This window comes from Prionailurus bengalensis, chromosome B1 (genome assembly GCF_016509475.1).
Source record: "Prionailurus bengalensis isolate Pbe53 chromosome B1, Fcat_Pben_1.1_paternal_pri, whole genome shotgun sequence".
In the NCBI taxonomy this organism is placed as follows: Eukaryota; Metazoa; Chordata; class Mammalia; order Carnivora; family Felidae; genus Prionailurus; species Prionailurus bengalensis.
The window spans coordinates 132,841,037-132,855,172 of NC_057344.1; the positions used below are offsets into that span (position 1 = coordinate 132,841,037).

Below are 14,136 nucleotides of genomic sequence, written 5' to 3' on the forward strand. Positions count from 1 at the left end.
GGACCAGATGGCTTCCCAGGGGAGTTCTACCAGACGTTTAAAGCAGAGATAATACCTATCCTTCTCAAGCTATTCCAAGAAATAGAAAGGGAAGGAAAACTTCCAGACTCATTCTATGAAGCCAGTATTACTTTGATTCCTAAACCAGACAGAGACCCAGTAAAAAAAGAGAACTACAGGCCAATATCCCTGATGAATATGGATGCAAAAATTCTCAATAAGATACTAGCAAATCGAATTCAACGGCATATAAAAAGAATTATTCACCATGATCAAGTGGGATTCATTCCTGGGATGCAGGGCTGGTTCAACATTCGCAAATCAATCAACGTGATACATCACATTAACAAAAAAAGAGAGAAGAACCATATGATCCTGTCAATCGATGCAGAAAAGGCCTTCGACAAAATCCAGCACCCTTTCTTAATAAAAACCCTTGAGAAAGTCGGGATAGAAGGAACATACTTAAAGATCATAAAAGCCATTTATGAAAAGCCCACAGCTAACATCATCCTCAACGGGGAAAAACTGAGAGCTTTTTCCCTGAGATCAGGAACACGACAGGGATGCCCACTCTCACCGCTGTTGTTTAACATAGTGCTGGAAGTTATAGCATCAGCAATCAGACAACAAAAGGAAACCAAAGGCATCAAAATTGGCAAAGATGAAGTCAAGCTTTCGCTTTTTGCAGATGACATGATATTATACATGGAAAATCCGATAGACTCCACCAAAAGTCTGCTAGAACTGATACAGGAATTCAGCAAAGTTGCAGGATACAAAATCAATGTACAGAAATCAGTTGCATTCACCAACAATGAAGCAACAGAAAGACAAATAAAGAAACTGATCCCATTCACAATTGCACCAAGAAGCATAAAATACCTAGGAATAAATCTAACCAAAGATGTAAAGGATCTGTATGCTGAAAACTATAGAAAGCTTCTGAAGGAAATTGAAGAAGATTTAAAGAAATGGAAAGACATTCCCTGCTCATGGATTGGAAAAATAAATATTGTCAAAATGTCAATACTACCCAAAGCTATCTACACATTCAATGCAATCCCAATCAAAATTGCACCAGCATTCTTCTCGAAACTAGAACAAGCAATCCTAAAATTCATATGGAACCACAAAAGGCCCCGAATAGCCAAAGGAATTTTGAAGAAGAAGACCAAAGCAGGAGGCATCACAATCCCAGACTTTAGCCTCTACTACAAAGCTGTCATCATCAAGACAGCATGGTATTGGCACCAAAACAGACACAGAGACCAATGGAATAGAATAGAAACCCCAGAACTAGACCCACAAACGTAAGGCCAACTCATCTTTGACAAAGCAGGAAAGAACATCCAATGGAAAAAAGACAGTCTCTTTAACAAATGGTGCTGGGAGAACTGGACAGCAACATGCAGAAGGTTGAAACTAGACCACTTTCTCACACCATCCACAAAAATAAACTCAAAATGGATAAAGGACCTGAATGTGAGACAGGAAACCATCAAAACCTTAGAGGAGAAAGCAGGAAAAGACCTCTCTGACCTCAGCCGTAGCAATCTCTTACTCGACACATCCCCAAAGGCAAGGGAATTAAAAGCAAAAGTGAATTACTGGGACCTTATGAAAATAAAAAGCTTCTGCACAGCAAAGGAAACAACCAACAAAACTAAAAGGCAACCAACGGAATGGGAAAAGATATTCGCAAATGACATATCGGACAAAGGGCTAGTATCCAAAATCTATAAAGAGCTCACCAAACTCCACACCCGAAAAACAAATAACCCAGTGAAGAAATGGGCAGAAAACATGAATAGACACTTCTCTAAAGAAGACATCCGGATGGCCAACAGGCACATGAAAAGATGTTCAGCGTCGCTCCTTATCAGGGAAATACAAATCAAAACCACACTCAGGTATCACCTCATGCCAGTCAGAGTGGCCAAAATGAACAAATCAGGAGACTATAGATGCTGGAGAGGATGTGGAGAAACGGGAACCCTCTTGCACTGTTGGTGGGAATGCAAATTGGTGCAGCCGCTCTGGAAAGCAGTGTGCAGGTTCCTCAAAAAATTAAAAATAGACCTACCCTATGACCCAGCAATAGCACTGCTAGGAATTTATCCAAGGGATACAGGAGTACTGATGCATAGGGCCACTTGTACCCCAATGTTCATAGCAGCACTCTCAACAATAGCCAAATTATGGAAAGAGCCTAAATGTCCATCAACTGATGAATGGATAAAGAAATTGTGGTTTATATACACAATGGAATACTACGTGGCAATGAGAAAAAATGAAATATGGCCTTTTGTAGCAACGTGGATGGAACTGGAGAGTGTGATGATAAGTGAAATAAGCCATACAGAGAAAGACAGATACCATATAGTTTCACTCTTATGTGGATCCTGAGAAACTCAACAGAAACCCATGGAGGAGGGGAAGGAAAAAAAAAAAAAAAAGAGGTTAGAGTGGGAGAGAGCCAAAGCATAAGAGACTGTTAAAAACTGAGAACTGAGGGTTGATGGGGGGTGGGAGGGAGGGGAGGGTGGGTGATGGGTATTGAGGAGGGCACCTTTTGGGATGAGCACTGGGTGTTGTATGGAAACCAATTTGACAATAAATTTCATAAAAAAAAAAAAAAGAAGATATGGTATGTATACACACACACACACACACACACACACAATGGAGTATTGCTCGGCAATCAAAAAGAATGAAATCTCGCCATTCGCAACTACGTGGATGGAAGTGGAAGGTATTATGCTAAGCAAAATTAGAGAAAGACAAATATCATATGACTTCATTCATATGAGGATTTTAAGACACAGAATAGATGAACATAGGGGAAGGGAAGCAAAAATAATATAAAAACAGGAAGAGGGCAAAACATAAAAGGCTCTTATATATGGAGAACAAACAGAGGGTTCCTGGAGGGCTTGTGGGAGGGGGGATGGGCTAAATGGGTAAGGGGCATTAAGGAATCTACTCCTGAAATCACTGTTGCCATATACGCTAACCTGGGTGTAAATTAAGCAATAAATAAATAAATAAATAAATCCTCAATTTACTAAAGAAAAAATAAATATTAGCAATTATTATATGGCTTATGGTATAAAATCCTGTTTATGAGTATGAAATTATAAATGTGGTATATATAAGAAATGTGGTATGATTTTTTAAAAAATAAAACCATTAGGGGTGCCTGGGTGGCTCAGTCAGTTAAGCATCCAACTTTGGCTCATGTCATGATCTCACGGTTTGTGGATTTGAGCCCTGTGTTGGGCTCTGTGCTAACAGCTCAGAATCTGGAGCCTGCTTCAGATTCCATCTCCCTGCCCCTTCCCTGCTCGCTGTCTCTCTCAAATATAAAAAATAAAACATCAAAAAATTTTAAGAAAAAATAAAACCATTAATGGAAAAAGATTTTGGTCTTAATATACCCATATATAAAAACATGAAAGAAAATGTATCAAATTCCTAAGTGTTTTGTCTGTATAAGAAAAGAAGGTGTGGAAGAGAGGAAAGGGATCATGAAGATGTACGGGAGTCTCACTGGCATCAGTCATTGTTTTATTACAAAATCTGAAGCACATACTCTGTTTACTCTGGTTCGTGGACACAAAGATGTTCATCATCTTAGTCTTTGTACTTTTCTATATTTTAACTTTTTTCTAAAAATTAAAAAAAATCTGACCTTATAAAGACAGATACTTTCTACTTCTCCTTCACTGTGGGATACCACTTCATAACACTACACTGAAACATCCTGCATTTCCTCCAAGCAAACACGTCTTACACAATCACCATCTACACCCATAACTAACCAACAGACAGTATAATACAGTGGATAAGTGAGGCAGACGGGGATTCAAATACATGCTCTGCCGTGTATATGCTAACTACTAAGCTTCTCTTTTCTCATCTTTAAAATGGGTTAAATGTTCAGTTTTTAAAATAAAAGTCATTAAACTAGAAAGATTATTGTACATCTTAACCACAGATGCTAAAAGTTTCTCACAGGCATCCAATGCACAACTTACCTAAAACCCATTAGATAAAACTAAAGAGGATTTTCCTGGTACAACTGCCTATGAGAAGCACCATCAACAGGATTTTTTCTTATAGACTATCACGGTTAATCTTAGGTGTCAACTTGACTCGGCTATGGTACCCAGTTGTTTAGTTAAACATCAGTCAAGATGGTGCTGTGAAGGTATTTTTTAGATAGGAACAACATCAGAGACTTTGAGTAAAGCAGATCAGTCTCCATAAAGTGGGAAGCCCTCATCCAGTCAGCTGAAGGCCTTAAAAGACTTCAGTCTTCCACACCCTCCAAAGAAGAAGGAATCTGGCTTCCAGACGGCCTTCTGACTCAAGACTGCAGCATCCACTCCCGTCAGAATGGTCAGCCTGCCAGCCTGCCCTGCAGATTTCCAACTTGCCAGCCTCATAATTGTGTGACAGATTCCTGAGGATCAGTATCTCTTTTTGTCTTTCTTTCTATATATATGCATCTATACACATCCATATATGTTCCCTTTGAGCTGGGGTATCAGTTTTTTTCCTGCCTACAAACTCTAACAGAAGCATCAGCCCTTCCTAGATTTCAAGTCTGCCGGCCTTTGGACTAGAACTACAACCATTGGCTCTCCTGGATCTGCAGCTTGCTGACTGCAGATCCTGGGCCTGGTCTGCCTGCATTTATGTACACGTGCACACACACACACACACACACACACACACACACACAAACACACACACACTCCCTACTGGTTGTTTCTCTGGAGAAACCTAACAGATCATGTAAATATCATCTAAATTAGATAGGGGTGAGAGTTAGTTTGATTAATCCTGAAGTAAAATTCTTCCACAGCTGTGAACCCACATTGTATCTGTACGTATATATCTCCTATTGGTCCTGTTTCTCTGGAGAAGAAGAGAAGCCTAATACAAATCTTGGTACCAGGAAGTGGGGTATTACAATAGCAAATATCTAAAAATGTAGAATGACTGTGGAATTGGATAACGGGTAAAGGCTGTCAGAGTTTTGAGGCACTTGACAGAAAATGCCTAGATGCCTGGAAGAGACAGTTAACAGAAATATAAACAGCAAAGGAGATTCTGGTGAGGGCACAGAAAGACAAGAGGAGAGCTGTAGAGAAAGCTTTTGTTGTCAGAAAATAAATACACATCATAAACAATGTGGCTAGAAAAAAGAATGTTGAAATGCCTCTGGAGAAGTTTACAAGGAAATGTGCTGCTTATTGGAAATTGGAGGAAAGGTGATCTTGTTATCAAGTGGCAAAGAACTGGGCCAAATTGTGTTCTAGTGTTTTGCATCCCTGTGAATTGTCTGGGAAGCCAACAAAGTTACTAAAAATAAAAACTTTTAAGAGCAGAAACACTGCCAGTTTGCACCAAAGAGACAGGGATGGACAAAATGAAGGAAGACTGTTGGACTTCTGGAATTCTACTGGTATGAAATGAACGTACCCAACTGAGGCACTCTGCAAACAGGCATTACCTTTTAAGAAAAGGGAAGAATGCCCCCAAAGGCAAATCAGAGTCCAGTAAGACTACTACTGCCATCATGGGCTTATTAGGTCAAGGAACCAGAGCCAGTAACTTCTTGGCCACGGAAGGTAGGGCCACCACCCCTGTGAGCCAGAGGATACAGCATAGTCCCAAAGAAGATTATTCTCCAAGCCCCAAAATCTAGTGAAATTTTCCCTGCTAGGTTTAGGACTTGCTTGGGACCTATGACCTCTTTCCTCCTGATCTCTCCCTTTTATAATGGGACTGTCCATCCCATGCCTGTGCCCACCATCGTACTGAAGCAGATAACTTGAATCTGGCTTCACAGCTGTGAATTTCACAGCTGTGGAAGGATTTTACCTCAGGATTTAGACAATATTTACCTGATATATGAGTCAGGGTTCTCCAGAGAGAAACAGAACCAGTAGGTATGTGTGTGTACATGTACACAAATGGAGGCAGATAAGCCCCAGGCTCTGCAGTCAGCAAGCTGCAGATCCAGGAGAGCCAATTGTGTTCTAGTCCAAAGACAGGGAGGCTTGAGAACCAGGAGGGGTTTATGCTTCTGTTAGAGTCTGTAGGGAGGAAAAACTGATGTCCCAGTTCAAAGGCAGAATCAGGCAGGAAGAGTACCTGTTACTCAGCCTTTTTGTTCTATTCAGGCCTTCAACTGATGAGACCCTCACACATCAGGGACTGCAATCTGCTTTACTCAGTTTTCTGTTCAAATGTTAACCTCATCCACAAACACCCTTACATATATCCAGAGTAATACCTCATGAAATATCTGGGTACACCATGACCCAGTCAATTTGATACTTAAAATTAACCATCACAGATGAGACTTTGGACTTAAGAGTTGATGCTGGAATTGTGTTAAGATTTGGGGGGATGTTGGAATGGGGTAAATGTATTTTATAGGTGAGAAGGACAAGACTTTCAGAGGGCCAGAGGGTGGAGTGTTATGAGCTGGATTTTCTCCCCCTAAAATTCATATATTGAAGTTCTAACCCCAGTACCTCAGTAGATGACCTTATTTAGATATATAATCTTTACAGAGGTAATCAAGTTCAAAATAAGGGCATTAGGGTGAGCCCTACTCCACCATGACTGGTGTCCTTATAAAAAGGGGAAATTTGGACACAGAAATATTCAGAGGGAAGACAATGGGAAGAGACAGAAGGAGAAGCCAGCCATCTGCAGCCAAAACGAGAAGCTTCAGAAGAAGCCAACCCTGTCAATACCTTGTTCTTGAACTCCTAGCTTCCAGAACTGAGATAATAAATTGTTGTTTAAGCCAGTCTTTGGTACTTTGTTATAGCAGCCCTAGCGAACTCATATACTCTAATCTCTGTATGTCAATTAGTATTGCTCTCAAAACATTCTTTTAATAATGATCACTAACAGTTACAGAGTGTTTACTAGGTACTGATCACTGCAATAAATTCTTTTTTTTTTTTTAATTTTTTTTTTCAACATTTATTTTTGGGACAGAGAGAGACAGAGCATGAACAGGGGAGGGGCAGAGAGAGAGGGAGACACAGAATGGGAAACAGGCTCCAGGCTCTTAGCCATCAGCCCAGAGCCCGACGCGGGGCTCGAACTCACAGATCGTGAGATCGTGACCTGGCTGAAGTCGGACGCTTAACCGACTGCGCCACCCAGGTGCCCCTGCAATAAATTCTTAGATACACACTATCTCAGTGTGTATCTCTTTGAGTGGATTTAATGGTAGAATAATGTCCCAATAAAAAAATATGCAAAAATAAATTTTAAAAAAGTTTCTTGAGGCCTCAGAGATAAATTTCGAATTATTTTCCAGTTTCAAAAATTTTCAGGTAAATTGTCATTATTCCAATATCAGAACTGAATCCAAGACGAACAGTTGGTACATGGGCAGGGGCAGAAACTGAAGCCACATGTCTGAATACAGACCTGTTCTCCCAACCACCTCATCTAAGTGTCCTCCCTTTCCCCTGCCTTGATTCTTTTCATTTCCAATGTGACAGCTACATGAGAAATTACAATATGCTGAGATAAAGTTTTCACAACATGATAGCTCATCTACGTTACTCACAATTCTGTGTTACTGCAGCCTCAATTATACACTAGAGTCCATAAAGCCCACAAAATGAGACAACTCTTAACGAGGTGACATTTTAAAATACATAAATTTAAAGAATAAGTACTATATCCATTGCCAATGGTTTGTATAAGTCTGGATTCAAATGGTAGTAAGGTTCTTTAAAAAAGTTTGTTAGGTTGATTCTGAGATTTATATAGAAAGGTAAAGAAACTAGGAGAGCCAAATCAACTGTGAAAAAGAACAAAGTTAGAGAATTCAACATTACCTAATTTCTTGACTTATTATAAAGTTAGTTATCAAGGGTATTGTTGGCAAAAAGATAGACACATAAATAAATCAATGCAACAGAAAGTCCAGAAATACCCACACAAATATGGTCAACTAATTCTCAACAAATTTGCAAAAGCAATTTAGCAGACAGTGTTTTCAATAAATGGTTCTGGATCAACATGATATCCACATGCAAAAGGTATATATCCATATACCTCACACTTCTATAAAAGCTCAATCAGTAAGGATGACAGTCTAAATGTGAAAGTTATAAAACTTCTGGAAAAAAACATAGGAACAAATCTTTGTGGACTTAGATTTGGCAAAGATATTTTAGCCATGACACCAAAAGCCCAATCCATAAAAGACAAAAAAAATTATCAAAATTTTAAATTTCTATTTTTTGAAAAAAATTAAAAGGCTAAGCCATGGACTAGAAAAAATATTTACAAAACACATATTTCACAAAGGATTTGTAACTAAAATATATAAAACCATTAAAAAATAAGAAAACAAAAAACTCAACTTAGAAAATGGGCAAAAGATATAAACTGGTATTTCATCAAAGAAGACATATGAATGACACATAAGTATATTGGAAGATACTCAACATCATTAATCGTTTAGGATACTATACACAGCTATTAGATTAAGGGGGAAAAACCCGACAACCAAATCCGTTGGAATAACTATAGCTCATACGTTACCGTATGTGTGAAAACAAAATGGTATAGTCACTTTGGAACACTGTGGAACTTTCTCAAAAAGCTAAATATACGTTTAAAATATGACCAAGCAATTCTACTTGTAGCTATGTATCCAAGAGAAGTAAAAACTTATGTTCACTGCAACATTATTTATAATCACAAAACATTGGAAACAGCCCAAATGGGAATATTACTCAGTAATAAAAAGGGAAAAAAAAATGACTAGTGTACACAACATCACAGATGAATCTCAAATGCATTATGGTGAGTGAAAAAGGCCAGACTCAAAAGTCCACACACATATGATTCCATTTATAGGACATTCTGGGGAAAAAAACAATTTTAGAGATGGATCAGTGGTCAGCAGGGCTGACAAGGGAAGGACTATGAAGGAGTTTTTTGGGATGATGTTATTGTTCTACATCTCAGTGTAGTGTTTACATGACTGTATCTGCCAAAGCAACGGACAAATTTTATTACACATAAATTAATAATTACATTGTATTTTTATTATATGTAAAACATAATAAATTATATCTCAACAAAAGACCTTTTTGAAAAAAGTAGCCTAGATTAACACTAAAGTTTAAGATTTTTTAAGAAGGCAAAATAAAATTCCTGTAAGATGAGCACATCCTGTTTGTCTCAACCAACTCAAGGAAGTCAAATGGATTTTATTAAAATTCTGGCTTTTTATAAAAAGTCTGTCACAACTTCTACACTACAGTCAGAGGCCTGGTTTCTGCCTCTGATTCTGTCAATCAAGTAATACATACAGTAACAGAATATTTCACTTTATTTTTCTGCTTCCAAGTTCCTTACCTTTAAAATGAGAGAAAGCATTCCTAACCTCAAGGTAAATGCAACCATTAAGAGATGATAAATGGAATATATGTGTAGGATTGCTGACAATACTGACTCCATCTTTGGTCCTCCACCTTGTTCACGTTTGCTCAGTGACTACTCTTTGGGAATACGTGTTCCGGGCCCTTGGAGATTAACACACATACCTTAAAATTATGGGGGAGGCTTGTTTTGGCCTCCCATGAATCTGATAGAGATAACATGGTCTTTCCCCTTCCTGATATACAGATGGTTCCACAAGTTATAGGTTAGCTGTCAGGTGCACGCAAGCCATTTATATAGGTATATGGGAACCCTTTGCTCTCACTATAATGCCCATCTACCTGTCTCCTCGCCCTATAAAATCAGGGGACTAACATCTGGATTTTGCAGAGAATAACTCTGCAGCTCGCCCACCACCGGATCCCTCATCAGTAAGTTACCCTGAATAAAACTCTGTGTAAACTGCATGGAGTGGCCTCCTTCGTTTTCTGGTGTCTGAGTGCCTTCTCAATTTATTATCTCTCTTCCACTGATAACGTGATACGTGGAATACGTATAGTGTCAGCCAACTAAATATAGATGTATTATCACATTTAAACTCAGCTAAGCTGAAATTTCAGCCTTAACAATAAGACCTGTCACACAAATGGCAACAAAAAAGAAGAAAGTAAATTATCTGAAGCACAAATAAGAAAGTAAAATACACAATAAGAATCACAAATACATTTAAAAAACTAGGATGTTTGCTAATGGGAATATACTGGGCTTTTTGTAAAAGGTTCTTTTCTTTGGGGAAGGGCACAAAAATATCTGTTTTTTTTTTTAATGTTTGTTTTTATTTTGGGGAGAGTAGGAGCAGGGGAGGGGCGGAGAGAGGGGCAGACAGAGGATCCAAAGTGGGCTCTGCGCTGACAGCAGAGAGCCTGATGTGGGACTCGAACCCACAAACCATGAGATCATGACCTGAGCCAAAGTCGGAGGCTTAACTGAACCACCCAGGTACCCCCAAAAATGTCCTTTTCTAAAAAGGAATATTATTGCAGGTTATCTCTGCATATTAACGAATGTAATTAACTTGTAAACAAAACACTCCAATACATCAAGTGCTTGCTACATGTCAACACTAAGGGCTTTACATATTATTATCTAATTTAATATTCATAAAAACCACAAGATAGCACCAACTGTACTTTAGGAAGTAATTTTCTAACATTCATAGGCTTGATGGAAGAGCTTCAGCAAGTTCCAGTACACTGAAAGAGAAGCATTTAAACCAATAATGCTGAATTTGAAACTATTCCTAAGAAATACCAAGAAGGATCATTTGTCTTCTTCCATACCTAAAATATGTGTCCTCATCCTTATTCAAGAAGCTATCACTTTGGTCTATCTAATAAGCAAGGAAAGGAAGTAAAATAAAATGACTACTCTCACCTTGCTCTTAAAGAAGGAGAGTTCCCTTTTTAAGACCTTTTAAAAATGCTCTCAGATACAAATCCCCAGCAAGACCACAAAGCAGATACTCAACTATGGAGTGCCTTGGGGACAATGTCTGTGTGTACACATGTGTGTCTGTGTGTCCCCCATAAACCACAGTACTTAATACATGCATTCACATGGATAAGATGCTGCCCTTACCCTGGGCCTAAGGCTTCTAACACCTTCTAAGGCCTTGCTTTTCTTTGGTCCTTCAGCTTTATTCCTGCCCACGGGCCAAAGATTTCTGAGGGAACTTCTAGAACACATTCCAGAATACCAACGGTCCTGATATTCCCTATCCAAATGGCTCCAAAACGGTTTCCAAGATCCAGCTAGCCGAGAGAAGACTTTACCACCAATACATAGGCCGCTAACTGAGGAATGATCAAGAAGGGCTGTTAAGTGGGCAGATGGACATGCAAACTGCCCTCTCCACACACATGCACCCAGGACCCCAGAGGGGTACAGTTAGTTCTACAGTGCCTTCGCTTTCTGTACAGGACTTCATAGGAATCTGAGAGGTGATCGAAGCTGACTCCACAAGAGTAAGCCAGAGACACCCAACCAACGCCAGTTGTGGGGTCGTGCAGACAAAGGCCAAGACCGATACACTGACAGTTGTATACAAGGACCTGAGTGGGATAGAGCAGCAAACTGAGAAAGACTGAAGCCATTGAAGCAATTCCTGAAAGGGGGCCTTGGGTACTGCTGTCATTCCCAGCCCAGCTCAACAGGGGGGAAGGTATGTGGGCAGACTGGGGGCAGGGTATCCAAGAAACGGGTTCTGACGTCAGCTGCAGTGCCAAGGAGATGGCAGGGTAGCAACAGGGGGAAGCTGGCGCAGTATGGGGGCAAGACCATCAGCTGATTGTAGAGAGCCAGTCAAGGGCTGGCGATAAAAGGGCGGGGCCGCGGCCGACGTCACTGCCGCGGCCGACGTCACTGCCACTTGCCGCATCCTCAAGATCTCTCTGGTGCAGCTTGGGTACAGGTCTCTGCGGGAGCCACCCTAGACCTCTGCAGCTTCTCCTGTTAACATGGCCGACTCGGAAAACCAGGGACCTGCGGAGGCAAGCCAGGCGGCGGCGGCAGCGGCGGCGGCGGCGGCAGCGGCAGCGGCAGCGGAGGCGGCCGCAGCGGAGGAGGTAATGGCGGAAGGCGGTGCGCAGGGGGGAGACTCTGACAGCGCAGCTGGCGACTCCGACAGCGCGGCTGGTCAGACGGCCGAGGAGCCCCAGACCCCAGCAGAGAATGCACCAAAGCCGAAAAATGACTTTATCGAGAGCCTGCCTAATTCGGTGAAATGCCGAGTCCTGGCCCTTAAAAAGCTGCAGAAACGATGCGATAAGATAGAAGCCAAATTTGATAAGGAATTTCAGGCTCTGGAAAAAAAGTATAACGACATCTATAAGCCCCTACTTGCCAAGATCCAAGAGCTCACTGGTGAGATGGAGGGATGTGCATGGACCTTAGAAGGGGAGGAGGAGGACGACGACGAGGAAGAGTACGAGGATGAGGAGGAGGGGGAAGAGGAGGAGGAGGAGGAGGAGGAAGCTGCGGCAGAGGCTGCTGCGGAGGCGGCCGCTGCCAAAGATGAGGGTCCCCATTCTGCGGTGTCTGATGACGCCAAGAAATAAGCAGGGGCAGAGATTCTGAAGAGAATGACGCCGAAAACAAATACCCTATTTCTTTTCTTTTTTTTTTTTTGAATATTGGTGGACTTAAAAATAAGGCTCAGGTTTGGGACCAAAATACAACGAATCAATACTGACATTCCTAATATTAAATTGAAGCAATCAGATCCTGGCCAGCCCGTTTCAAATTTGATTTTCATTTTGAAACAATAAATATATCAAAAGGTGTTGAGGAAAACGAGTTAAATTTAAAATGAGTTTTTCATGATCTCTTCTGTGAGGACTGCAACTGAGGCTTAGTAAGGGTGTCAAGTAGATGTGAAGTAAAGAATGTCACTTTGAAACCTATTCATCCCACAGCCATCACACTACACACGGAACACCCAGGCCAAGACTGAACATGTTCTCAATGTTTAATTCTTCAGTTTCTTTAGTCTGGACATTTTCCAGTGCAGGAAAAGCAGAACCCAAGACTCTCATCTTAAGACTTTGCTTTTGTAACCCAGACATCAGCTTTACACTTGAGAGAAGAGTGACGAATGGAGGAAGCCTGTGATGGAGATCATGACAGGACTGCTTAATGAGGCCTGGAAAACTGCCACTTCAAATTCTAAAGAATGTTCTGAATATTTGAATTTAGAGAAGCAACATGGTTCTGAGAAGGAGGGTGTATAACCTGTATAATATTGTCAACATATGTGTTTGTTATTTACAGTCTCATGTTTATGTGTTTTCTTGGTAGTGTCTATTTACAAAGGTGTAAAAAAAACAAACCCAAAATGTTTAAGTATTAAATCCTTTTACCTAGCATTCTAGAAATATTAATTTACTTGAAAAGATGTAGAATGTAGCCAATTCTGTAAAGCATGTGTATTCAGTGTTATGTAGTTTGATCCTTGTGAAGTCTTTTGTCACGTAGCTTTTAGAATGTAGCTGTGAAAATTACCAGAACTCTTCAACGAAGCTAATGTTTGGAAAAAATATATACTTGAAGAACCAATCCAAGTGTGTGTCCCCACCCCCAGCTCAGAAGTAGAAGGGTTTAAGTTTGCTTGTATTAGCTGTGCCTTCATTATTTTGCTATGTAAATGTGACATATTAAATAAAAAATGGTGCATATTCAAATTTTACTGCTTGAGGATAGACTGACATACAGTTAAGGATTTTTAGGAAGGACACATTTAATGTAAAGACTTTTAGCTTCTTTGTGGGTTTTGAATTTTGTGTGACTCCGTGATCTACGAAGAAACAAGCATAAAGTTGTTTACCACTGTAGTGTTAATAAAACTATTTTCAAAAAACAAAAGGACTCAGAATACTCTGCCTGGAATTAAATCCCAGCTCTGCCTCTTGTAAGCAATGAACCTCAGGCAATTCAGTTGGTCTGTGTTCAGTTTCTCCTTCTATAAAAGGGGATAATAACAGTCCCTTCCTCACAATTATGAAAAGTCAGTTAATACACAAAGTGTAAGCTAGTATCTGACACATACTCAGTGCTTCAAGAAATTCAGCTATTATTATTATTTTATTATTTTTTTATTATTACATGAAAGATAAAGACACTGATTGGAAATTCAAT

At 40.1% G+C, this 14,136-nt stretch overlaps 2 protein-coding genes across 4 annotated transcripts in view; one reads left to right on the forward strand and one right to left on the reverse strand.

Annotated features, from left to right (window-relative positions):
- The window catches only part of HERC3 (HECT and RLD domain containing E3 ubiquitin protein ligase 3), a 118,271-nt gene that overhangs the window by 9,407 nt on the left and 94,728 nt on the right, over positions 1 to 14,136 (reverse strand). The gene's annotated exons all lie outside the window — the stretch shown is intronic.
- On the forward strand, positions 11,835 to 13,863 carry NAP1L5 (nucleosome assembly protein 1 like 5). The gene has a single exon (XM_043572197.1). It carries the CDS (start codon positions 11,961 to 11,963, stop codon positions 12,558 to 12,560), a length of 600 nt encoding a protein of 199 aa, XP_043428132.1. The 5' UTR covers positions 11,835 to 11,960; the 3' UTR covers positions 12,561 to 13,863.